Raw genomic sequence first — 27059 nt, forward strand, 5'->3', positions numbered from 1 at the left:
GAAAGGTGTTTTTTTTTCAATCCTTCATGATATTTTATTATCGGAAATTAGTTATGATCAAAAAAATGGTATCTGAAGAAAGCCCCTCTTGTGTGGGTACACTAAATGAGTGAGGAGAAATTTACATCTAAACACGAGCACCGCAAAAGTGTTCAAACAGCCTCGGTCCCAAAGGGTACAAAAGGTAAAACACAGCCTGCTCCTTAAGGGGTTAACAAGCATACAATAAAAATGACAAAAAAAATAAATCTGGTGCAACTGCAGCTTAATGCATTATTTACCGGCTGCGGTTAAATGGGAAATCACTTATTATGGGCACCATTCTTACTGAACTTGATGCCCGTACTACCGGAAGACTGATTGTCATGCAAACATTATCAGTTTTACACAGGTCATGATCGCTTCCGTTTGTTATAAGCACACAGCACAAAGGGAGCTTATACCCCCGTATTATGTGAAACACTGTTATACACCGAGTCCGCAAAGCCTATAACCAAACATACAATGCACGTCGCGAACATGTGACGTCACTCCGGAAACGCCTCGCAGCTTTCTGAAAACACCGCCTACGTTTTCACGCGCCCTCTTCTCTTACTGGTTAAGCAGGTGGCGGGCTCCATGGTTTTGGCCAATCGCTGAAGTGGATTTGTTTTCTGATTCTTCTATGCCCCGGATGATAATCTTATGCTTCCGGAAGTGCTGTTTTGTCTGTGTTTACAGCTGGCAATGATTGAGGTGGATATTTCTCTCCTAAACAGTGAGTGAAATACATTTTTTCTCGTTGTGTTTTTATTAAGGGTTGTGGTATTTTGCTTATTGGAGGACGGGGGTTCGTAGCCATAAACGACCCTGAGAGGGGTTATTTACGAAAGCGTTTTAGGCGTGTGAGCATACTTCTCTATTTGAATACGTTAATGTTAATGGTGTTGCTCTCCCACGCGTGTTCGAACATACTGCTCTGCCATCGGATCCGCTGCAGTGAGCCCTCATTTCAGAGTGATTTCTGTCATATCAAAGAAGTCTCACCCAAAGCTGCAGCTGCCCTGACACACATACCTCCCAAGATGCCCCTGGTTAGGTAGGGCAGTCTTTTTTTTTTTCTTCCCATCCCTCTGTCACTCTTCTCTGGGAGCTCAAAATATTTGCTGGGTATAAACTTAAAATGACCACAGTTTACCGTATAAGCGCACAATATTTATAATAATCTTTGTAAAAAAAACGCCTTATACTGACCTTTTAGGAGGTACCTGTGTAAGGCCATATACCTTTACATGTGGCCATATACCTTTACATGAGAAAATATTAATTGGGGTTTTTCATCCGAAAAGATAATCATGTTAAAAACCTACGCTTAAGATTTTTTTTAATGCAATAAGCTATCAGTGCCACACAATACTTAAGCATTTCCTGGTGGAACGAGGTAAAATTGACATGATTATAGAAAAGGGCATTTATCAGTACCAGGCATTGTTATTCTAATGCTGTACAGCGTAGGTAGAACCGTATTGTATCATAAATTTGTACAGTGTCCTCAGGTAGTTAGATTTCTGTCTCACTGGGCGAAGGCACTTTGACAATAAACAGGCATTTTATTATGATGTTTATTTGAAATCCATAAAACAGATAACGTGTTTGGTTCAATTACAATTTCCATGCTGGATCTCACAGATGCCTCTTGGATTGAAGCCAACTTGCAGTGTCTGCAAAACAAATTCATCTTCCATGTGGAAGAAGGGAAACCAAGGAGAAATTCTCTGCAATAACTGCACAGGGAAGAGTGTCGGTGGAGGAGGTAATCACAGCAGCGTTTCTGGTGGATGCAGTGCCTTCAGCGGGCCAAGTTTTGCAAGTACCTCCACTTCACAACAGAGTAATGGCGGCAGCAGTAAACAGGTGAGCTTCTCTCTATCAGTAAAAATTGCTTTGCGTACGTAGATGACATATATGGCTTATGGATGTTTGTTAAAATCCAGTGGTTCTGCTCTCAAGGATTTCATTATGTGTTCAGTCCAAGCAGGAGATCCACAGACGATCTGCCCGTCTCCGGAACACAAAGTACAAGTCTGCACCAGCTGTTGAAAAGAAAGTTTCTACTAAAGGAAAAGGAAGACGGCACATATTTAAGCTGAAAAATGTACGTTTGCATCTTATTTTTTTTTTTCTATGAAGATAGCTGTCTCAGGACCAACTGTGTATTTTTTGTGAAGGTGGGAAATGACTCCTGACTATATTATGTGTTAAATATTAAAAACACAAAACTCACCACATCTAGTTTTAAGATACAGCTACATTTTGTGTAACTTTGTGCCTCAAATCTTGTTATGGTATATGTTTATATTAAATAGCTTGTCATGCTGCATATACAAATGGGAGTTTATATCAGCCAACAACCAGAGGTCACTTTATATTAAAGGTTGTATATTCGAGAATAACATATTAATACAAAAGCATCTGTACAGTATAATCAGAATTAGATAATGTGTATCAATAATGTAAAAGGTAATTCCTTCTAAGTGTGATTACATAATCATTCTCAATCAGCATGCAGGATACCCGTAAAGGCTAATCAACCCAAAATGTGCAACCATGGTCCCCAACCCAAAAACAGAAAACGTTCATTAACACAGGCGCCTGCAGTGTAAGACAAATCCACTGAAAATTTCAAATGCTCAAAACAGCAGGTCTTAAGACAGCTGCAGATTTTTGGGTGAAGTCCTAAATCGAAAAATCTTATGAATGTCGCCAAGTCAGGATATTCAGTTGTGCAAGAGACACCATGTACTGATATTTTACAACCATCACTGAATGGAGCCTGCAGTATGTTACCACGACGTACTCTTTCCCTGGCAATCTCTTAAATGCGCACCCTATCCTTCACTATGTTTGCTTTCCTGGCATCATAAGTATATTGTAACATCAGATGTGTTTAGAGATTCACGCTTGGAAAAACAGTATGTTCCTAATCTGTAGTGACAGATCTGAAATAGGGCTTTTATAGCCAACATTGGTTTAAAACGTATACCATTGCGTATATCACCCAAAATGTGTTTTAACAAAGAACCCATGTTTAAGAAAAGAGAAAAAATCTCACCGTTTTTTTCCTTCTAGCCCGTTAAAGCACCTGAAGCTGTATCTACAATAGTAACTAGCGAGTCCATCTTCCATAAGGTAAGTTTTAGTGTTACTGGTTTGATGTAGTTTGTTTTCAAAGTAATAGATAAAATAAAATTGTTTTCTGTGAAAGCTACAATCTTGGTTTTTGTTACATGGTGAATGTTGCCCACTTTTAAAGCTTTGGTGTAACCTTTGGTTCACCCTTGATGAATTCAGATCATAAATGATGTGTAATGTCACCATGACATGCTGAACATATAGTGCCGGTATGCTAAGTGAATATAAAAGTGTATATATATAAAAAAATAAAACAAAAAAATAAAACAAAAAAAAAATAAAAGTGTGGGAGGTTAAATTGATTACATGCACAAATATAGAGCAATACATTGTTTTACTCTGCTTAACCTTCCTTTTTCTTTTGTCCTAGGGATTGTTCTATCAGATTGGAGATGTGGTTTCTGTTGTCGATGAGGACGATGGTAAAACGTATTATGCACAAATCCGAGGCTTCATTCAGGATCAGTATTGTGAAAAAAGTGCTGCTCTCACATGGCTAATACCTACAATAGCCAGCCCACAGGACTGCTTTGATCCAGCATCTTACATTATAGGTTAGATTTGTTTGTTTTTTATTTGGGGAGGGCGGCAGTTTCTTACAGTATACTATGAAATCAAATGCTTGTTGAGAATATTTGAAAATATTAAAGGGACACGCTATCCTTCATAGTCACTTAAATGCCACCTTTTTGCATAGAAAGAACTCCCACTTATCTTTGCGCTGTTTTCCTGACAGTAATTGGTTGATTCAAGAATCTCAGTTCTACATAACTTTTGGAGTGCAGCCCTAGCTTTGCTCTATTTAGTATTGATGGATAGCTGCATCATGGAACAGGCTTAAGGAGACTTTTCCAACTAAATGTAACTAGAAGTAGTTTTTTTTGTTTGTTTGTTTTTGCAGAGTGACAAGTTGGTGTTCTTTGTAATGTGTAACAAGGATTTATTGGTTCTGTTTTTCCAGGACCAGATGAAGACCTTCCCAGGAAGATGGAGTGTCTGGAGTTTGTATGTCACGCACCTTCAGAATACTTTAAGTCTCGCTCTTCACCTTTCCCCACCATTCCCACCAGACCTGAAAAGGGGTACATTTGGACTCGTATTGGCCCTACTCCTGCAATCAATATAAAAGACTGTCTTGCCAATCACTTTTAGCTAGGTGGTTCTTGTCTACTCTTGTTGTGTGCTTTTGGGGCCAAATGTTCAATTCCTGGATGGCATTTCAATTCAGTAACTCAAGTCCCTGTGTCCTGATTGCACAGCTGGTGCATTTACTGAAGCTGTTCATGATTGCTGGACATGGATGCACTCATATTTCATTTGCTCTCTAAACTGAGCACTCAATCCAGCAGCACTCATCATGGACACATGACAGATAGGCTTGCGAGCTGATGATGGAAAAGGGGTGACGTCAGGCATGTTAACAGTGTTATGACTCAACACTGATATCTAAATCACAAAATGACGTGCTGTGATTTTAACTGACTGATGGTTTTATACTGTGTGAAATGTATTATGTACAGCATTTTGTGTGTATATATGTATAAAAACGTATATAAAAGTATATGTAATCTAATTGGCTTCTAACGCTTTACCTTTTATTTCATAGTTGAATAATGAAATATTTTATGATACATTGAGGTAAGTATGCCAAGTAGTGTTATACAAAAGACTTCTCTGAGATTAAAAATGAGATGTAACATATACATTTCTGAGAATCTTTTCTTTCCAACTCTTCTCAGTTTAGGATATCTGTGATTTCATCCAACCACCTGTTGGCAGCGTTCGTATCACAGTAAGTGAATGCATACTGGTATGTACATGTGTTTCTCTGAAGATTGGGGGAGGTTTAGTGAATGGTGTTAACATGATTGTGTATCAGTGCATATTGTATGTTTTAATGTATGGTGTTAGATCGTAAGGGGTGAGCCTAGAGAGGAGGGAGATGGTGGGTGTTAGAGTGGGTTTGTGTGTTGGTATGTACGTGTGTTTAAGTTATGAGAGGGGTGCCAAAGAAATACTGAACCTGTGTACCAACTCTAGGCTAAACCATGATGCACGTGGAGACCACTCACTAGCATTACAGGAAAAACTCTAACAATCCCTCCTTGTTTTTTGCCACTTACAGTGCTGGGAGAATTTTTTATTTCAGGAAGTGTGCTTCCAAGCTTGTGTGGACCTAAAATGTGCGTTCTAGGTTAAATGATGTAACTTGGTCAATAAATGAGGTGGACACAATTCACATGAGGTGTTGCGACAGTCTGCAGACCCTTTTGTATTAAGACTTAACATGTTTATTGGTTGTTTTACTTTTATTACTTCACTCCTCCCCTGGCTTTTCTACTGAAAGTAGGAAGTGTAATCGTTCTCTGGCATAGACTCCGTAGCATTGAACTCCATGGTTGCTCAAAAAAACTAAAGACAACTTTCGTTGACTTAAGTGGGAGTGCTGATAAGCATGTGCAACACGTGTATATACAAATATTTTCTGCTTTCAGTAGCGGTATCAAGGGGAGGAGTAAATAATACAGAAGTTTAATTTTTATTTAGAATGAACACGACAGGCACTTGTTTCTCTTCTAAAAATGCAAGAAAAAGGAAAATTAGGCATATTTTTCCATAATACTTGGTATTGGTGCTAAATATTAGACTTGTGCATTCGTCTTCGGGCGAACATGAAAACGAGCACGAAGAGGCCGTTTTTTTGTTCGTTCCGAAGGAACGTAGAACAGAATACAGTGCCGGCAAACCGTAGGCGAAGACGAAGACTCACAATCACGAAGAATCGAAGATTCTTCGTGATCGTCTTCGTTTTTGCCGCGCAACCGCCAAAATTTCAAACAGGAGTGAGCTGATCCTCGTCTGTCCAATCAGCTCACTCTTGTGACGTAACGCTAAGGGTCTCGTCCAATGCCTGTGCTGCTGTTTTTTGAATTCTGAAGGCGCCTTTATAAGACCAGAGCTTGCCTGAGAGATCCATTCATTTTTCGCTGTGACTGCTTTGGCAACACTGCTGTGCTGCATCCGAGCGTTACAGAGAGAGATTGTTCTGTTCTGTGTGAGACTGGTAAGCCTTAGCCTGCCATTTCTCACTGTGTACTTCATCCTCACTTCAGTGCTACTTAATTAATATATTTAATAATAATTTGATTAATTTAATTTTTTTAAAATTAATTTGTCATCAACTTTAGTGTAAGTGCTGTTGAGTTGACAGTGCACCCAGTGCCTCAGTGGCACTGGGGTGCCCTTGCCCTGGGCTGGCACTAGTGCCTATTGCCTGTCCTGCTTAAATAAATTAAATAGAATTTATAAATTACAATTTAATAGAATCTATAATTTAATAGTTCATTATAATATTATATATATATATATATTTGTCAGTCATATATATATATATACTATAGTATACTAGTGTAGAGTGTACTGTAGACATTCATCTACTAGTGTCTAATTTAAAATCAGTAATATTAATTAATATAATTAATAATTGAATTCATTATAAAATATATATATTTGTCAGTTATAGTTAGTAATAGTATACTAGTGTAGAGTGTACTGTAGACATTCAGAACATCTACTAGTGTCTAATCTAAAATCAGTAATATCAATAATTCTCTAATTCTTTCTTATCTTAATAGTTAATTAAATTAGCTATAAATAAAAGTAATAATATTAATTAATTACTACTAGCGTATAGTTCAGCTAATCTTATTAGTACTGGTGCTGCAGCTCTATAGTTTGTGTTTTGTTTTAGCAACAGTAAGAGACCAAGTCAATTTTTCTTAATTAATCTTTCATTTTATTTCATTTGTTTTGCTCACCTCAGTCCATCAGTGAAGTGAACTTGTTGGGCTAGTGAGTGCAGCCGCATAAGTGCTGTGTTTTTTTTTGATCAGCAAGCAGTGACGTTAACTGTTTTGCAAAGATTTTCTCATTTATTTTACATTTTATTTCAATTTTATTAAAAGTACCCTTAGTGTTTTGCTCACCTCAGTCCATCAGTGAAGTGAACTTGTTGGGCTAGTGAGTGCAGCAAGCAGTGAAGATAACTGTTTTGCTGTGACATTTTATTTTATTTCTAATTCTTTTCAAGAAAAATTGACTGTGACGAGCTGTACTAAGCAAAGCTTCAAGCTACTAGCTGTAGTACTAAAATAATTCTAATCTTCTTTAATCTTAATCTATAATATATTATAAATAATATTCTAATTCATAATCTATAATATAAGTAATTCTAATTCTAAATTCTAATTCATAATCTATATTCTTCTATCTATAATACATAATATATAAGTAAATTAGTTCTAATCTATTAATATTATATAACTTAATATTAATTAATAAATCATATACTGAATCTGATTTAACCTCACTTTAGCTTAGTGGGTTTGAGAGCGTCTGCCTAGAGGTAGACTTATAGTAAGGAAATATAGCTTTAGGCTAGTATAGTAGTAGGCTAAGCTCTTAGGCCCGTGTAAATTCAAATTAAAAATAAAATACTGCTAGTTATTAAATAGTTAATCTTGAGTTAATAATTTAAATAACTTTAGGATTTTGGCAGATTGCACACAGCACAGTGCAGTAGTGCATAGTTTTACTTTTTAAGCAGTAGCACTGAAGAGAACTTCCTCTAATTTTTTTGTCTTTAATTCGTTTTTCCTTTTTTTTTATTTTTATTTTTTTATTTTTTTTTTATAGTTTTTTAAACACTACACTACACTACACTACACTACACTACACACACAACACAAAATTTGAAATGGATCCTCCTTTTGGGACTAAGGAGGGACAAGCTCCATCTACCACCACCACCACCAGCACCACCACCAGCACCACCACCAGTTCTAAGATGCAGCCTTTGCGTCAGTCTAGTCGGCCAAGTAGGCCAAGCTCTCGCTTATCATTTGGGGAAGCATTGCTTGAAGGATCATCAAGTAAAGGAAAGGCACCAAAAGCAGGCAGTAGTAGTGCGGCTAGGCCCACAAGCTCTATGGTTTTTTACGGAAAGCCTAAAGCACCAGAAGCACGTTCAAAGTTAAAGGGTAGCACAAGTAGTACCAGCCCAGTGACTAAAAAGAAGTGCCTTTTGCCCCAAGCAGCATCTTCCCCATCCACCAGCAGCATGCAAGGTACCAAGCAGAGCCAAATTAGCAGCAAGACTCAGAGGGGTCCCAAACCAAAGCGATCTCATTCCTTTGTAGGGAAAACCACCACCACCACCCCCACCTCTACCGCCTCTACCACCACTAGTGCTGCGCCTACTGTTCCCACTGGTACCGCCACGCCATGTCCTCCTAGTACCTCTAGCAAGCCACCAAGTCCTTACAAAATTTTTGTAAAGACAGTTAGAGAGAGGGCTACACATAGTGGAACTCCACCTAGCGAGGTAGCAGAGGAGCCTGAGACTGAGAGGCCAAGTGCAGAGTCTATTCTTCCTGCTCGCACTACTACTAGTCACGAGTCTCACGACGATATCAGTCTTAGCTCCAGCCTAGCAGGAATTCCATTCGATCTGGCTAATGAAGAGCTAGACTATGAGCCAGAGGAAGTAGAGGAGATGAGTGGTCAGGAATCAGATTCCTCAGGGAGCAGTGTCCAAATGACTAGTGCACAATTTTCCCCTGAGCCTCCACCTTCTCCGCTACGATCATCACCATCACCACCACCAGCAGCAGCAGCAGCAGCAAAACCTAGCAAATCTAAAGCAATTAGCAGTCCCACTATGGCCAGTACTGTTACCACCAGTCCCACCACCACTAGTTCTGCCTCTGTTCATCCACCCCGAGCAGTAAGAGCAGCACCCAAGGCACACTCCAAGGCTATGCGCGCCCCAATTTGGGAGCACTTTGAAAATGTTGAAGAAGGGCGCTATGGAAAGTGCAAACATTGTGGGAAGCTAATAAGCAGAGGGAAAGTGTCTGGCCATTTTACCAGTGCTAGCATGAAGCATCACCTCAGCACTCAACACAACGCTGTGCTATTGGGGAAAGATGCAGAGGTAAAACTTAGTGCAGGCAGCATAGCTGGTGGCCGTGGAAAAACCCCAACAGCTTCTTCTTCTGAGCCAATAGCAGCAGCAGCAGCAGCAGCAGCAGCAACTAGTGCTGGCAGCCAGAGACCAAGGCAGGTTGGAGCACTGCATGCCCAGCCCACCCTGGAAGAATTTGGGGCATTCCACTCCAAGAGAACGATGCCCAAACAGCAGGCCAATAAAGTAACGCGACTTATTGGTCAGTTCATTGCTGTTGGAGGGGCATCCTTCTCCATGATTGAAGGGGAGCCTTTCAAACAATTGATGGCGGCTGTGGCTCCACAATACACAGTTCCGTCACGTTCCACTTTCAGCAGGAACATTGTCCCCTCGCTGTATCGGTCCTGTGTTGCAGCAGTGAAAGAGGAGCTTTCCAAGGCTGCTGGTCAGTGTGTTCATTTCACTACAGATTTGTGGAGTGCACCTAGCGCCCAGCATGCCTTTCTTTCTTTGACAGCACACTGGTGGCAGCCCGGTGTGTCTAAGGAAGTTGCTGCAGCAGGCTACCGATCATTCCTTCTCCATGCAGAAGTGATGGATGAAAAGCACACTTCCCAAAATATTCTGCATGCGATTAGGAAAATGTTTAGCCTTTGGGTGGGAGCAGAGGCGGGCACCAATGTTGAAGTTGGTTTTGTGGTAACTGACGGAGGTGCCAATATGGTGAAAGCGCTGCGAGATGGTCATATTGTTGGTGTGCGCTGTGCAGCCCACATCATCCATCTTGTAGTGAAGGCAGCAATGTCAGAAGGAACTAATGTGGCAGCAGTAGTTCTGTCCCGCTGCAGAAAGATCGCTGGGCACTTTCACCATAGTGTTAAGGCTAGCCAACTTTTGAGGGAAGAGCAAGAGAGGTCAGGTCTTCCCGTACACTGCCTACGTCAGGATGTCAGTACACGGTGGAACTCCACGTTAGACATGCTAGAGAGGATTTTGGAGCAGCAGAGGGCAATCCATAATCTTGCCTCAGAGCACAATATTGGGATTACCTCTCCATTGAATAGGGAGGATTGGACAGTGATCGCCCAGCTAGTGGCAGTCCTTAAACCATTCAGGGATGCCACAGAAAATTTAAGCTCAAACACTGCCAGTCTGGCCCAGGTAATCCCAGTGTTCTCCCATCTAGGCAGCAAGATGGATGTGTTCCTTGGAAACCGTGAGGCTGTTCAAGGTGGCACTCTACATCCTGACGTAGCAGCCATAGTCAGGAAGCTGAAGGATCTGCTAAAAGTACACCTTCGCAAGCGAATGGAAGAGAGTCCCGAAATGATGCTAGCGTGCCTTTGTGATCCAAGAATTAAGGGAAAGCTAGCTTTGAAATTCAATGTTCTCAGTAGCTACCGGGAGCAATTGGTCAACAAGGTGCGTGACTGGCAGCGTAAAATGGGAATGCTGTCCGAGGAGGGTGAGGTGCAGGAGGAGGAAGAGATGATGTGGTCTGCTACCCCTAGCAGCAGCATCAGCAGCAGTGCCACAAGCAGCACAACACAGCTGAGTGGAGCAGCTGCGTTTTGGGAAGAGGCACTTGGCAGTATAGTTGGACCATCTGACAGAGCTAGCAGCAGAAAGGAGAGTAGTGCTGCTGAAATGGTCAAACTTTACCTCTGTGAAGTTCCTTCTGCTCCTAATGTTGATCCTCTTAGCTACTGGGATGAAAAGAAGAGTGTGTGGCCTGCACTCTCATGGGTTGCGCAGCAGCTTCTATCATGTCCGCCAACCACTGTTCAAAGTGAGCGCGTGTTTTCTATGACTGGAAACATACTGAGTCCACAGCGCTCACGCATGGCACCTCATCTGATGGAGCAGATTGCCTTTCTTAAATTCAATCTGCCCAAATTGGGTTACCCAGCTCTTAGCTTGGAAAGTTAAATTTTTTCTCTCTAATGTTTAAGGTAGTTTCTCCCCCTGGTTGCACTTGCTGCGGTGTGGCAATGCCTGCTACCTCCGCTGGTGTAGCCAATTTACGCTAGGGCCTAGTGTCTGAGCTCTGTAAGTCCGCTCCCAAACGCCTAGGACTGACAGTCTTTGGATGCTTTGCCCTGGGGTGAAACAGGTGAGTGGGTCGTCAATTGCCCACTCATTCACCTTTTTCCGTTTCCAACGCTGCTGCTGGTGGTGGTGCCAGTATCTTTTGCCAGTTCGCTTCCTGGCTGAAATCATGCCTCAGATGTCCCTAATGGAAAGGGTAGTTTCTCCCCCCTGGTTGCACTTGCTGCGGTGTGGCAACGCCTGCTACCTCCGCCGGTGTAGCTAGCTTATGCTAGGGCCTTGTGTCTGAGTTCTGTAGGTCTGCTCCCAAACGCCAAGGACTGACAGTGCTTGGATGCTTTGCCCTGGGGTGAAACAGGTGAGCGGGTCGTCAATTGCCCACTCATTCGCCTTTCCCAATTCTGCTGCTGCTGGTGGTGGTGCCAGTGTCTCTCTTCAATGCCAGTTCGCTTCCTGGCTAGTGTCATGCCTCGAATGTCCCTGATGGTAAGGGTAGTTTCTCCCCCCTGGTTGCACTTGCTGCGGTGTGGCAACGCCTGCTACCTCCGCCGGTGTAGCCAGCTTACGCTAGGGCCTTGTGTCTGAGTTCTGTAGGTCTGCTCCCAAACGCCAAGGACTGACAGTGCTTGGATGCTTTGCCCTGGGGTGAAACAGGTGAGCGGGTCGTCAATTGCCCACTCATTCGCCTTTCCCAATTCTGCTGCTGCTGGTGGTGGTGCCAGTGTCTCTCTTCAATGCCAGTTCGCTTCCTGGCTAGTGTCATGCCTCGAATGTCCCTGATGGTGAGGGTAGTTTCTCCCCCCTGGTTGCACTTGCTGCGGTGTGGCAACGCCTGCTACCTCCGCCGGTGTAGCCAGCTTACGCTAGGGCCTTGTGTCTGAGTTCTGGAAGTCCGCTCCCAAACGCCAAGGACTGACAGTCTTTGGATGCTTTGCCCTGGGGTGAAACAGGTGAGCGGGTCGTCAATTGCCCACTCATTCGCCTTTTCCAATGCTGCTGCTGGTGGTGGTGCCAGTGTCTCTTCTCTGCCAGTTCGCTTCCTGGCTAGTGTCATGCCTCAAATGTCCCTTATGGTAAGGGCAGTTTCTCCCCCCTGGTTGCACTTGCTGCGGTGTGGCAACGCCTGCTACCTCCGCCAATGTAGCCAGCTTACGCTAGGGCCTTGTGTCTGAGTTCTGGAAGTCCGCTCCCAAACGCCAAGGACTGACAGTCTTTGGATGCTTTGCCCTGGGGTGAAACAGGTGAGCGGGTCGTCAATTGCCCACTCATTTGCCTTTTCCAATGCTGCTGCTGCTGCTGCTGCTGCTGCTGCTGGTGGTGCCAGCATCTCTTCTCTGCCAGTTCGCTTCCTGGCTAGTGTCATGCCTTAATTGTCCCTTATGGTAAGGGCAGTTTCTCCCCCCTGGTTGCACTTGCTGCGGTGTGGCAACGCCTGCTACCTCCGCCAATGTAGCCAGCTTACGCTAGGGCCTTGTGTCTGAGTTCTGGAAGTCCGCTCCCAAACGCCAAGGACTGACAGTCTTTGGATGCTTTGCCCTGGGGTGAAACAGGTGAGCGGGTCGTCAATTGCCCACTCATTTGCCTTTTCCAATGCTGCTGCTGCTGCTGCTGCTGCTGCTGGTGGTGCCAGCATCTCTTCTCTGCCAGTTCGCTTCCTGGCTAGTGTCATGCCTTAATTGTCCCTTATGGTAAGGGCAGTTTCTCCCCCCTGGTTGCACTTGCTGCGGTGTGGCAACGCCTGCTACCTCCGCCAATGTAGCCAGCTTACGCTAGGGCCTTGTGTCTGAGCTCTGGAAGTCCGCTCCCAAACGCCAAGGACTGACAGTCTTTGGATGCTTTGCCCTGGGGTGAAACAGGTGAGCGGGTCGTCAATTGCCCACTCATTTGCCTTTTCCAATGCTGCTGCTGCTGCTGCTGCTGCTGCTGCTGGTGGTGCCAGCATCTCTTCTCTGCCAGTTCGCTTCCTGGCTAGTGTCATGCCTTAATTGTCCCTTATGGTAAGGGCAGTTTCTCCCCCCTGGTTGCACTTGCTGCGGTGTGGCAACGCCTGCTACCTCCGCCAATGTAGCCAGCTTACGCTAGGGCCTTGTGTCTGAGCTCTGGAAGTCCGCTCCCAAACGCCAAGGACTGACAGTCTTTGGATGCTTTGCCCTGGGGTGAAACAGGTGAGCGGGTCGTCAATTGCCCACTCATTTGCCTTTTCCAATGCTGCTGCTGCTGCTGCTGCTGCTGCTGCTGCTGGTGGTGCCAGCATCTCTTCTCTGCCAGTTCGCTTCCTGGCTAGTGTCATGCCTTAATTGTCCCTTATGGTAAGGGCAGTTTCTCCCCCCTGGTTGCACTTGCTGCGGTGTGGCAACGCCTGCTACCTCCGCCAATGTAGCCAGCTTACGCTAGGGCCTTGTGTCTGAGCTCTGGAAGTCCGCTCCCAAACGCCAAGGACTGACAGTGTTTGGATGCTTTGCCCTGGGGTGAAACAGGTGAGTGGGTCGCCAATTGCCCACTCATTCGCCTTTTCAATGCTGCTGCTGGTGGTGGTGCCAGCATCTCTTCTCTGCCAGTTCGCTTCCTGGCTAGAGTCATGCCCAAAATGTCCCTAGTGGTAAGGGCAGTTTCTCCCCTCTGGCTGCGTCTGTCTGCGGTGTGGCAACGCCTGCTACCTCCGCCGGAGTGGCCAGCTTACGCTAGGGCCTAGTGTCTGAGCTCTGGAAGTCTGCTGCCAAACGTCTAAGACTGACAGTGTTTGGGTGCTTTGCCCTGGGGTGAAACAGGTGAGTGGGTCGCCAATTGCCCACTCATTCGCCTTTCCCAATTCTGCTGCTGCTGCTGCTGATGGTGGTGCCAGTGTCTCTTCGATGCCAGTTCGCTTCCTGGCTAGTGTCATGAATCAAATGTCCCTAATGGTAAGGGCAGTTTCTCCCCCCTGGCTGCCTCTGTCTGCGGTGTGGCAACGCCTGCTACCTCCGCCGGAGTGGCCAGCTTACGCTAGGGCCTAGTGTCTGAGCTCTGGAAGTCTGCTGCCAAACGTCTAAGACTGACAGTGTTTGGGTGCTTTGCCCTGGGGTGAAACAGGTGAGTGGGTCGCCAATTGCCCACTCATTCGCCTTTCCAATTTTTCAATGCTGCTGGTGGTGGTGGTGGTGCCAGCATCTCTTCTCTGCCAGTTCGCTTCCTGGCTAGAGTCATGCCCAAAATGTCCCTAATTGTAAGGGCAGTTTCTCCCCCCTGGCTGCCTCTGTCTGCGGTGTGGCAACGCCTGCTACCTCCGCCGGAGTGACCAGCTTACGCTAGGGCCTTGTGTCTGAGCTCTGGAAGTCTGCTGCCAAACGTCTAAGACTGACAGTGTTTGGGTGCTTTGCCCTGGGGTGAAACAGGTGAGTGGGTCGCCAATTGCCCACTCATTCGCCTTTCCCAATTCTGCTGCTGCTGCTGGTGGTGGTGCCAGTGTCTCTTCTCTGCCAGTTCGCTTCCTGGCTAGTGTCATGAATCAAATGTCCCTAATGGTAAGGGCAGTTTCTCCCCCCTGGCTGCCTCTGTCTGCGGTGTGGCAACGCCTGCTACCTCCGCCGGAGTGGCCAGCTTACGCTAGGGCCTTGTGTCTGAGCTCTGGAAGTCTGCTGCCAAACGTTTAAGACTGACAGTGTTTGGGTGCTTTGCCCTGGGGTGAAACAGGTGAGTGGGTCGCCAATTGCCCACTCATTCGCCTTTCCCAATTCTGCTGCTGCTGCTGCTGCTGGTGGTGCCAGTGTCTCTTCGATGCCAGTTCGCTTCCTGGCTAGTGTCATGAATCAAATGTCCCTAATGGTAAGGGCAGTTTCTCCCCCCTGGCTGCCTCTGTCTGCGGTGTGGCAACGCCTGCTACCTCCGCCGGAGTGGCCAGCTTACGCTAGGGCCTTGTGTCTGAGCTCTGGAAGTCTGCTGCCAAACGTTTAAGACTGACAGTGTTTGGGTGCTTTGCCCTGGGGTGAAACAGGTGAGTGGGTCGCCAATTGCCCACTCATTCGCCTTTCCCAATTCTGCTGCTGCTGCTGCTGCTGGTGGTGCCAGTGTCTCTTCGATGCCAGTTCGCTTCCTGGCTAGTGTCATGAATCAAATGTCCCTAATGGTAAGGGCAGTTTCTCCCCCCTGGCTGCCTCTGTCTGCGGTGTGGCAACGCCTGCTACCTCCGCCGGAGTGGCCAGCTTACGCTAGGGCCTTGTGTCTGAGCTCTGGAAGTCTGCTGCCAAACGTTTAAGACTGACAGTGTTTGGGTGCTTTGCCCTGGGGTGAAACAGGTGAGTGGGTCGCCAATTGCCCACTCATTCGCCTTTCCCAATTCTGCTGCTGCTGCTGCTGCTGGTGGTGCCAGTGTCTCTTCGATGCCAGTTCGCTTCCTGGCTAGTGTCATGAATCAAATGTCCCTAATGGTAAGGGCAGTTTCTCCCCCCTGGCTGCCTCTGTCTGCGGTGTGGCAACGCCTGCTACCTCCGCCGGAGTGGCCAGCTTACGCTAGGGCCTTGTGTCTGAGCTCTGGAAGTCTGCTGCCAAACGTCTAAGACTGACAGTGTTTGGGTGCTTTGCCCTGGGGTGAAACAGGTGAGTGGGTCGCCAATTGCCCACTCATTCGCCTTTTCAATGCTGCTGCTGGTGGTGGTGCCAGCATCTCTTCTCTGCCAGTTCGCTTCCTGGCTAGAGTCATGCCCAAAATGTCCCTAATGGTAAGGGCAGTTTCTCCCCCCTGGCTGCCTCTGTTTGCGGTGTGGCAACGCCTGCTACCTCCGCCGGAGTGGCCAGCTTACGCTAGGGCCTTGTGTCTGAGCTCTGGAAGTCTGCTGCCAAACGTCTAAGACTGACAGTGTTTGGGTGCTTTGCCCTGGGGTGAAACAGGTGAGCGGGTCGCCAATTGCCCACTCATTTGCCTTTCCCATTTCCTTTTCCATTTCATTATTTTCCTTCTGATACACAACCAACCAAACATAACACACACAATAACACATATAACACATATAACACACAGTGACATCACACATAACACACATACACACACACTTACAATGCACAAAACACAAGGACGTTTTCCTTGTTATTTGCCCTGGCCTTCACTCACTAATAGCATTACATTAACACTATAACTCACACTTCACCCTATAACATTTTTCCATCCACATACCTGCCAACAGACCCAACTTTTTCAGGGACAGTCCTGCTTTTTTCCAGTCCTGTCCCATCTAATTTAGCTAAACTAGGTATGCAAAATGCAAATACACATAGGTAGTTATAGCTTGGTAGGTAACGCTACTATAAACATTTAATAAATATAATCAAGTACTAAATAATAAATCTAACTTTAAAATACATTTAAATAAACCCCTATTTTTTTTTTTAAAAAAAACATTAAAATTAAATTATTATTATTTAGACATAATCCATCTTTAACCAAACCAGTGCACTGCTACTAATCTTAAACATAACCGTACATTAACCCTAAGCTATTTTTTAGTTCTTGTCCAACATTTTTCCATCAGCATACCTGCCAACACACCCAAGATTTTGGTGGACAGTCCTGCTATTTTCCAGTCCTGTCCAATAAGTAAGTTGGGTTGTTGCAAAGTATGCCATTGTAAATAGGTAGCAAATGTTAGGCATGTAAAGTGGTCCAAAATCAATTTAAAAATGTAAAATATTCCCTATTCTTTTATTAAACATCTATGGACAGTACACCTCGGTATGTGTGTGCAACTCTATTGGTCGTTTCGGCAGGGGGCTCGCCTGCCATCAACGAATGAAGTGCATTCTGCAGTTCTGCAATTCACTCGTTGATGCCAGACCAGCCCCCTGCCGAAACGACCAATAGAGCTGCACACACGTACCTTCACGGCAGCTGCTGCTGCTGTGATGTGTTATTAACCCCGTATTAACCCCTGCTAGGCAACCAGGAGGAAAACGAAGATTAAACGAGCACGAAGAATGTCCGCGAATATTCGCCCGAAGAGAAGACAGGAACGGGCGAATATTCGCGGAATACGAAGATTTTTTTTTCCCCGAAGACGAGCACGAAGACGAACACGAAGAGCCCCCTGGTGCCCAAGTCTACTAAATATACATTTGGGCAGGGGTACAGATGTTATTTAACTATTACAGCTTATACAAACATCACATGACACTTCAACTCCATGACTTTAATGTGACCTATGAAGGGCTGGCTTTAACAAACATCTCCTTCAAGAAGTGCTGAGTTGGCCCCACATAATCATTCCAATGACCATACCTGGGAACTTAATGCCTTTGGCCACAGGAAGCCCAGCTTTTAGGTTCCAAGATTTTAGGTTCTTTTTTTTTCACCAGCAGGAATAAATCCCCTGACAGCCTGGTCTCTTCTTTGAAAGTTGGGGCCAAGATTTGTGATCCTGAGCTGTCAGATCAAACGTGACAGGACTCTGAGTTCCATCCCATTCAACAGGGATTTAAATACCCAAATGGAACTTTAGGTATTTCCCTCCGGTGACCCTGCTCCTCTGAGCTGGGTCACTGCATCATTTTTTGGCATACATACAATTATTCACATTTTTGGTTACCATTTAACTGATAGCATTTGGATTGTAACGTACTTTAATGTTAAATTATAAACGCCGAATATTTAATACAGCATCGTCAAGATGTCATTTTGCCAAATCCTATTTAAGTGCACTGAATAGAGACCCCCCCCAGCTTCATAATCATATTCGTAAAATTAAGATTTGTTGTTCTGCAGAGTTAAATGGTAGTTGCGTGTTAATAGATCAAACTATATAGACAAATTATTTCTGATCAAGCTATTCACAGCAGTTTTAAATGTCCATCCGTTGTGAAATAAAAAATAAGTTAAAAGTGCAGATCACAACATCATTAAAAAGTATTAGGTGAGGATACGGGTGTAAGTATGTTCCACAGTGCTTTATTAAGTGGAGATTCAGGATGTTCCACGTTTGCAGTGCTGACGTTAATAAAGGTTTGCCTCTTGAAACTTGCAGTTTCCGCTCCTTCTTCACATCCTGAACACATTTATAAACCTTGAGCTTTGGTCGTTCGCAGTTCAAAGCTTTAGCGGCACAACCCAAAAAGTTGCAGGAGAAGCAGGAAGAGGTTCACGATGTCCAGATAAATATTAAGAGCAGCAAAGATGTACTCCTCAGGGCTTACTGAATAGCGGTGCTTTCCACCGAGGATTAACTGCGTATCCACAACCAAGTACTGCAAAGAAAATCAGCGTTCAGTGCCATTCATTGAAAATGTAGGAAGAGAGTGGAGGTAGCAGATTAGAGTCCCCTTTGGGTTTAGTGTGATACGACCGTATTAATGTGCGTGAGAATAAACCTAGCCTGGTAGTACAGCGCCTCAGTAGAAAAACAAATCTTGCATGAGATTACTGAGATAACCCCTCATAAAAGATACCAACAATCTTGTTACCACTTACACAAAAGGTCACTTATCATCTTGGACCTCTTTTCAGCCTTTAACATGTTGAGCGCTTTCTCCTGGAAACCTGTTGTTTTTATGACACCCGTGACACAGCCCATCCGGACTCATATCATGCCTCTCCAACGAGACTCCCTGCTTTACCCTTCTCATTCAGCCCAAAATCCTGCTGCCTTCACTTGAAATGTCTCTTGAATGTCTCCTTTCGCCATGCAAGTCTATCCCCATGTGATTTTTAGTGTGGGGTATTTTTTTTCCTTTTGAGAAACAGCTGACCTTTCTCTAACAACATTTACCATACATCAGAACATACAGAGATGATCACTCACCATTCCAAAGATGAAAGTTCCAATGCAGGCATACACTATGTTTAACCACTGCAACAAAAGATACGGATATGTCATTGGTCTAAAGTCATTGGGGAAATATAAGCTGATTATCGTATCAACTACAAATATCAGTTTATTAGTTATGGGGGAATGGGGAAATATAAGCTGATTATCGTATCAACTACAAATATCAGTTTATTAGTTAGGGAGGAAGGTAGAAAGTGAAGCAATAATCACTACAGAAATAAACAAGCTATTTTAACTGTGCCCCAAAATGTACTCACGGTAAATAATTTTATATTCAGCATTTGCAAACCATTTTAAATGAAGTACTTACGAATGACCTCAGGATGGCACAAAGCATTCCGAAACACAACAAAACCAGCAAAGCACAACACAGTCCACCAGACATTATTGTGAAGTCCCACTGGAGGAGGTAAGGACATGTCAAATTAGGGTTGAAAAAAGAATATCTGATGACTTAGCTGTATCTGCGAATACTTATACAAAAGAAAAGTTCATTTGTTGGACTGAAACTTCAACAAACCATTATAAACACTTAATATAAGGAGATTGATCTTTTAGTATGACTCAGGCTTCTATGCCAATAGGTAGTTTTGCTCCTCTGTCTTTTGGATATTTTCATAAAGCTGATCAGATTTGGCCAAGTTGCTTCGCTCTTTTGGTCCTTGTTTTGATCACCTAGTCGGGACACCGGAGTGTGGCGCAAAACATAGAGGTCTGGGGAAGGAAAGAGGTCTTGGCAGGTATGGGGTATCAACAGATACAAACTGCTTTTATGTATCCATCCGACTTTAGGAAGTAGAGATATGGTACTTCTTTTTTGGTGCATGCCAGACCACCCTCATTATTAGGGCCCGAATAGCATGCAGTATTTAAAGGGTCTAAATGTTCAACTGCAAACCTTCCTTCGGGTCAATTGACATTATGGATTCACACCCTCCATTCCCTTAAGTTAAATTTGTGGGGTGGAGACGTTGGAAGGGAGTTTACATCAAACTGGAATGTAAGGTGGGTTGGTGGTGTGACCAGACCACCAGAGACAGTTTGTGAATATGGCTCCATCTGTCTGGAAGAGGTTTTGTTAATGACACCTATTGTGGTTATGGCATTTAACTATAACAGCCAAGTTCTTGGTCAGGGAACTGTCCTATGGTGCTTTTAGAAATCACCACTGATCGTATTTGCTATGTAAATTCTTAATCCACCTCTTAGATGGCTTCCATTGAAGGGGTTCAGCCATCATACCAGTCATCATACCAGTTTATCATTTTGCTTTTGTTCTTCCTTACCTTGGACTGCAAAGCAAATAGAGTCAGCCCCAAGGTGACTACAACTGTTGCCCCGCCTGCCCACATCACAGCATCCACATCATAAAGTCTGAAAGAAATGTAGAGTAAGTGCCTAAGGCTAGCCTCAAGTAGACAATAAACTTGCACAAACATTCTTATTATTACATGAAAAGATGTCTTGCTCACTTACGCTGAAATGGCTCCAAGCATGCAACCTTCAACAATCGTCTACAACACAAAGAAATATATACTCATGGTTATCTCAGATCAGGAGGGGAGTCATGCCCAGTAACCTACCAGATGATGGACTGATGAACTTAATACCCCCTGTATTAATGCATTACAAACAAAAAAGAATTAATATACTGCATAGTAATAAACCTTTTCCATGTTCCATTGATGGCAAGTTGGTGCTATCACAGGAGGTCACAGACAAATGTCCTAATGATATGGTTGGAACACACAGTTTCTAGAAGGGCTGCTTTATCTCAGTTCACGCTTGACAAGACTCAAAAAGCGGCCAGACTGTTGCTCCACTGTGTGATGTCATGTTTTAGTTTGATGGAACATTTTATCGACCAGTTTCTCAGTCCAGTGTGATCACAGGGGTAAATAAATAGGGATTTTATACATTTAATTTAAAAAAATCTCCATTCATGTTTACTTGAAAACATCACATCAGATCATTTTAATACAAAGCTAGAAAACATCACATCAGATCATTTTAATACAAAGCTAGAAAACATCACATCAGATCATTTTAATACAAAGCTAGAGATCTCTTATATCCTGTCAATGGTGACTATGATGACACACAGCCCAGGCAGAATTACTATTATAATCAGTTAATTCTCATCATTATTTGTTACTTTCCACAAATTGCATAAAATATGCAGACTACAGGGTGTGTAGTGACAGAATGCATGGTTGCGCTGATTAATGCATAGTAAGAAACGAAATAGGTTGCCTGTATACGATACAATGCAAGAGACTTACAAATATCCCAAGAAGTATGAAGTTAAATGGAACTTTCCGACGAGCATTCTCACAGCAGAGAAGCACCATAATCAGGATGAGGACGGCAGGTCTGTAAAAGCACCAATATCCTTAAATATCATACTATATTACTTTCAATAAAAGACCCTACTGGAAGCTGTATGGTATCTGCACGTGAGAGACATTTCTAAATAAGTTTCCTGATTCTGTAGAACCAGACAAGGGGAAGAGGAAAGACAGACAGAAGTTACATTTTTCCAACAAATAAAAATGTAATGTATACATCATGGAGTAAAATGCATTGCAAAAACATGGCGGTTTGTGGATTGCAGGTATTATTTCACTTCTGTCTGTAATCAGACATCAACTTGGAGGACCGTTTCCCGGCCCAGCTTTAAATGGGTCAGTGTACTGGGCTGGGTTATTCATTAGGTGTTTATTATAATTATTCTTTTGCCAAATTACATTTTATTGATGCAGACGTAATAAAAACCGATGAGGGACGTACACTCCATACACCTGAGGGATTAGGGACATGCTCACCTGTTAGTCAATTTGTTATGTTACATACTTCTTGTTATGTCCTGTCTACCCATTGTACAGCGCTACGGAATTTGATGGCGCTATATAAAACAATAAATAATAATAATAATACACCTATATCTAATTGCTGTATAAGCTGTTTCACATATACGTTACTGTTACTAGTATCAATGGATTTAGTGTCATTCACATAGATAAAATGAAGGGTTAATATGCCTTAGATTCGACAACGCATCTTCCAAATACTCACAGTAACGCGTACGCAAAATACGGTGTGTCTTGTACCCATTCCTTTAAGGTTTCCCTGGAAAAAATATAATATAAGCGCTTTACAATGAATGTGCAATATATATACTGGCACCCATGGGCAAATCTGGACTTCAGGGGGACAACGACAGATACAAGGTGACATTTTGTATTCGCAGTTCAGTCCTACACTGTCTATTCTTACTATTTTAAAGAGCCAGTAAACCTTATTTTGATCTCTGAAGAAAACATTTAGGCAATTATTAAGGTTTTCACAATTGTTATCTTAATAGTTTGAGGTAAAAAGCACTTTATTTAAGCACCACTGCTTTATCTCGCCATCAGTACGGGTTCTGGCAGGGCCCAAAACGCTCTGCTGGATCCCCACTGTTGGTGGTGAGGAACTGACAGCGCTTATGGAGTCCGTCAACTCCTATATGGTCAGTGAAGGAGATTAGGGGAATGAGGTGATCAGGGGAGGTCAAAAACAAGATAGAAGTCGTCTGTCTCCACTAATGATCGTTTGCAATGATATGCATCCCATCAAATGCTCTGCAGCTCTGCTATATGTTTTTCTTTAAAATCTGTATTTGTCATTGTAACCAGGGAAGGACTGGTAATGGGGGCTTGGGGCAAGAGTGGACCGTAGGCATCTAGTCCAGAGAGGTACCAACCCCTGTGCTGCATTACCCGTGGCAGATTTACCTATTGGGTTATTGTGCTCCCCAATACACTGCTGTACAATGGGCGGATTTGGGAGATCTCTGATCTTCTTTGCAACTGGCCGATTTACAATATGGAGGTCTAGGCCTAGTCAGCACAGTCTCTGACCTCAAGTAACCTTCTGAGTAGAGCATCACAATATAACATCATACTATATAAGCGCTCAGTAAAGAGAGTCGACTTTGGCCCAAGTCAGGCCTAATGCACGCCATTGATGCAAAGCCCATATCAATGATGTATCTTTGTGGCTACCCTAGGCCAGACCTAGAGGAACACCCCTAGCTGCCTCCCTCCACGTGGTCGGCGTCCCAAGTACAATAAAAGATTTGTAGTGCCTTTAAGAAACATACGGTAATGCTGGATATGATGTCATATCTCTGCATAGTGCCTTTAAGAAGCATAATGCTGGATATGATGTCATTTCCCTGCGTGTCATGTCTTAAAGACACACAATGCCTTTTAATAATGTCTATGGTAGCTGTGCTGAGCCGGCTTACCCTCTTAGTGTTAATTGCCCAGTTGGGGAGGTCAAAAATCCCCTTCTAACCGTCCCATTGTACAGCATTTATTTTTGTTTTTTTATATTCATGTAAAAACAATACAGATTATATGATATATATTTTTTCTTTTCAAAATTAAGAATACGGCAGCACAACTACCTAATGATAAGTCTGGTGTTGGAAGATGCTTTTTAAATGTGCATTCTGCTGTTAACTGTTCTATACAATAGCTAGGTGTTCTATATAATACATATCCTCACAAAATGAATATACCAGACAGTATTATATATTATATTATACATATTAATGGCATAAGAACTTACCAAAAAATAAACATGCAGATAATTCCTACAGTTATAGTAAGTTGTATGGCCAGAGTGATATACACCTTCCGGATGAAAGCTGAGAATAGATAGAAAAATACACGAGCTGTTTTAAAGTTCCAGTACCATTACAGAATAACACAATAACCGTGTCTTGTTATTTTACATATTTAACCATAAGCTACTGCAGAAAATCAAACCGGACTAAACTGTTTACAGAGAGAGAGGGGACTGATCATCATATGATTATTATGTGTACTTCAGCAAGTTCATCTATATCCGTACCGATTCATTCTCTCGTTTTCCCAGTCATGTAAGAAAAGACGGCAAGGTGGTAGATTTCGCTGGGGATACTTACAAAAATCAAGTAGTAGTGGTGATTTTAATGAAACCTTGCAGTATACATTTTTGTATTTTCCATAAATTCAACCAGATAACAAAGAAGATGAGATTATCATTTTTTTGAATTTTTTGGAATTTTTAAGGAACAGATTTAACATCAGGGGTAAGACATCCATTGAAAAGATGTGATGCCACAGCAAATCAGTGTCTCCATATTTTATATTAATATATAGCTGAAAAAAGATTACTATGGTGCATATAGGTTTATAAGAATGAAGGATTCACATATCGGATATTCTGGACTGTGAAGTTCCCCCGTACGGACAGGTATGCAACAGGCGCCCATGTAAACTAAATGCCCCATATGCACCATATTATAAACACTGTGCCTACTCCTGGTTACCCAAGTTTAGCAGTCTGTTTATCTGTGTTGAATTGTACCTTGTTCCATCCATCATCCGTTCCTTACATCGCCCATGCATTTATAAAAAAGAACCCAGCTTGCCCAGAGCTCATCGTCTTCCTGCCCTTATAAGATTGAATAACGATCATTGAAGGAGAGAGTGGGTCGCTGATCTGCCAATGTTCCCATATGCACAAATAATTTGTAATCAGATGGATCAATAGATTAATTGCATCCTTTGCCTCGTATAAGGGATTTGCAGCAGCTATGAGCCAAGACTCTCAGAATGATCCGCAAACCACATTCTAAGTACATAGACATTAATATGTAGTTGGTCCCCCCTTTGCAGCTTTAACAGCTTCCGCTCTTCTGGAAAGGCTTTTGGAGAGTTTCTGTGCAAATACAGTATAATTTTGCCTCTCTATAAGTGAAAGTTAAGAGCCCACCTTGAACATCCGCTACAAGTTTGGGCACCTGTTCTTAAAACAGAGCTTGAAAAAGTGCAGATACTAAGTTAATAGGAAAGGAACACTTTAATTATGAAGAAAGGTGAGAAAGGTTCAGTTTGTTTACATTAGAAATAGTAATATAGTTTAAATAGAAATTTGTTTAATTGTTAACTTGTTTACATTAGAAATTTGCACTCTTTGTAGTTAAAGTGCTTTTTTCTATTTATTCATTTTGTTTTTGAGTTTTGTTTTTTATATATATATATATGGTTATTCCGTTTTTTTTTTGTGTAAACATTTTTGTCTATTTTTATTTGTATTTATTATTATATTAAAAAAATAAGTAATGCGGCAATAATTAATTATTGATTTGTCTGTTATTGTCTGCTTTATTTTGTAGGGGATCCTTTCCTCCAGGACAAGCAGTTCTGAAGCAGCAGGGATTCTCATTAATCTTCTTTTCTGTTGGTTAATCACACTAATTGGCTGGTGGTTCACTAGCATTTCAAATTTATAGAAATATATTTTAGAGCTGGATCTGTAGATTTATATTAGAAAAAGTATAATACCAGACGCTCTCTGATGACCTGTTCATTAACAGGACTGTGCAAAGAACAAGAAGTCAGCCATTCAGACATTGATGGCAGTAAAAAGAGTTCTTTACAGTAAGAACTATAAAGATGTGGAATTCACTACCCACAGACTATCAAATTTGAAAGATGCCTTTAACCCCTTCCACACCATATAGATGTACTTGAACTATGCTAATAAGCCCATTATGACGTATTGGTACGTCCTGACTTTCTTGCAGAGGCAGGGACATGTGCCACTACAAGGGAGATCAGGCTGTCTTTTCACAACCTGGGCTCCCCCTTGTCAGCAGCAATACTTAGCAGTAGTCAACTATTAAAACTAGCATTTTAAACATTGCACGAGAAAGCTATTACTAGAAATGAAACCTTACATTTCATACAAATATCTCATACATAAATCATACCTCTTCTGATGGCTTTCTCTGAGAAAGGGCTACTGTCCCCCATGCCACTAGTGTATTCTGGAGGTTCTCCTTCCACATCTAACTTTGGGATCATTGTCTGCAGCAAGGAAGGCTTGTTGTGGTTGAGCATAAGGTGGGTAAGGGCCTGGCAAAACCGGATTCTGTTCGCTGTACATGGGTGGAGGGGGCATATACACCGGAGCTGAAGGGTTATACGGTGGCTGATGGTTTGGGTTTGATGGAGGGTATGCTGAATAAAAGTAGGTGGGCTGTGGATTAGGCATATTGCTGGTGACATATCCCTCCTCTTGTTTCTCCATCTTCAGTGTTCTGTATAAAGTGAAACAGTGATAGTTACATTTTCTGTTTGACCTACGCAATGTTCTGAACGGAACAGGTCTGAGTGAATGATTTCTGGATGTGACCTACACATTTTGGTTATAGTGTCATTATAATTCCTGCAGCAATGAATTAGGCAAATACATAATTTGGACAAATAATTGTCCAAAACCCCACATATATTAATAAAAGAGATGGGCATGTAAATGTTAGTTGGAAAGTGCTAAGAGCATACAGGATGCCAGTAGCGTGTATGTTGCTTGCAAGTAACTGCAGAATTTCAGTGTGAACAAAAACTCACAAGTTTGTAAACTTCCTTTAAAAAGCCAAACGAGTCCAAACATATATATATATATATTGTATTGTATATAATGAACAGGCAATATGCCGCATAATATGTAGCTTTATAAACAGTGTATAACCGTTTTACGTTTTATTCAGTCAACAGATTTTCTTCGACCAACTCAACAGATCTCTGCTTACCTAAGCAGGTAAAAGGGTAAAATAAACTGTCTAGATGACGAAGCTAGGCCAGTATAGAAATAAAGAAATTGTCACAGTATGAAGTACCTGATTTTAGGTAAGAAGTACCTGATTTTAGTACGCTGTAGTTGTCAGCCTTGTCACTGCTCTTCGTTGTGCGTCCTTGGGCTTACTCTGGTACTAACAATCTCTGTTTTGTCAAAGTTCATTTGCTTTGTTCCCTTTTTCCATAGGCAGAGAGCTCTGTTTGTTTAAGGTATTGATAAGAAACTCATTTCCGCTCCCCGCAGTCTGCAATGGGCAGGTTTCAGAAGAGGTTTTTTTCCAATAGTAATTATTTCATCTGCAGTTGTGCTATTTTTGGTCTCAAAATAAAATGCTGCTAGATATCCCCCTTTTATGTAATCATAGATAATTGTGTGCGCTACAAGTGTGTGTCTTCTGGATTATGACA

General features: G+C 42.8%; 2 protein-coding genes across 3 annotated transcripts; one reads left to right on the forward strand and one right to left on the reverse strand.

Annotated features, from left to right (window-relative positions):
- Positions 1-677: 677 nt before the first annotated feature.
- On the forward strand, positions 678-4786 carry GATAD1 (GATA zinc finger domain containing 1). Its single transcript, XM_053466616.1, has 6 exons — positions 678-757; positions 1669-1893; positions 2009-2134; positions 3109-3168; positions 3542-3725; positions 4133-4786. The coding sequence occupies exons 2-6, from the start codon at positions 1669-1671 to the stop codon at positions 4321-4323; spliced, it is 786 nt and encodes a 261-aa protein (XP_053322591.1). The 5' UTR covers positions 678-757; the 3' UTR covers positions 4324-4786.
- A 12969-nt stretch (positions 4787-17755) lies between these two features.
- On the reverse strand, positions 17756-26799 carry LOC128496825 (protein lifeguard 1-like). Of its 2 annotated transcripts, none has more exons than XM_053466630.1 (10): positions 26714-26799; positions 25784-26113; positions 23593-23671; positions 22051-22104; positions 21258-21348; positions 20452-20489; positions 20262-20349; positions 19286-19375; positions 18949-18996; positions 17756-18394 (listed from the first exon to the last, which is right to left on the reverse strand). In XM_053466630.1, the coding sequence occupies exons 2-10, from the start codon at positions 26079-26081 to the stop codon at positions 18245-18247; spliced, it is 936 nt and encodes a 311-aa protein (XP_053322605.1). In that variant the 5' UTR covers positions 26082-26113; positions 26714-26799; the 3' UTR covers positions 17756-18244. The 2 variants fall into 2 exon arrangements, with proteins under 2 accessions (XP_053322605.1, XP_053322606.1); XM_053466631.1 differs by having other exon boundaries at positions 26693-26799.
- Between the last annotated feature and the right edge of the window lie 260 nt (positions 26800-27059).

Source organism: Spea bombifrons, chromosome 5 (assembly GCF_027358695.1).
Source record: "Spea bombifrons isolate aSpeBom1 chromosome 5, aSpeBom1.2.pri, whole genome shotgun sequence".
NCBI lineage: Eukaryota > Metazoa > Chordata > Amphibia > Anura > Pelobatidae > Spea > Spea bombifrons.

Excerpts from the sequence above, each read along its gene's own strand:
- LOC128496825 (XM_053466630.1), bottom strand. The coding sequence starts at position 26,081 with ATGTCACCAGCAATATGCCTAATCCACAGCCCACCTACTTTTATTCAG. Across the intron at positions 23,672-25,783 it reads AGAGAAAGCCATCAGAAGAG|CTTTCATCCGGAAGGTGTAT; the intron begins GTATGATTTATG and ends ATCTATTCTCAG. Across the intron at positions 21,349-22,050 it reads TATTTTGCGTACGCGTTACT|ACCTGCCGTCCTCATCCTGA; the intron begins GTGAGTATTTGG and ends GTGCTTTTACAG.
- GATAD1 (XM_053466616.1), top strand. The coding sequence starts at position 1,669 with ATGCCTCTTGGATTGAAGCCAACTTGCAGTGTCTGCAAAACAAATTCA. Across the intron at positions 1,894-2,008 it reads ATGGCGGCAGCAGTAAACAG|TCCAAGCAGGAGATCCACAG; the intron begins GTGAGCTTCTCT and ends TTATGTGTTCAG. Across the intron at positions 3,726-4,132 it reads TCCAGCATCTTACATTATAG|GACCAGATGAAGACCTTCCC; the intron begins GTTAGATTTGTT and ends CTGTTTTTCCAG.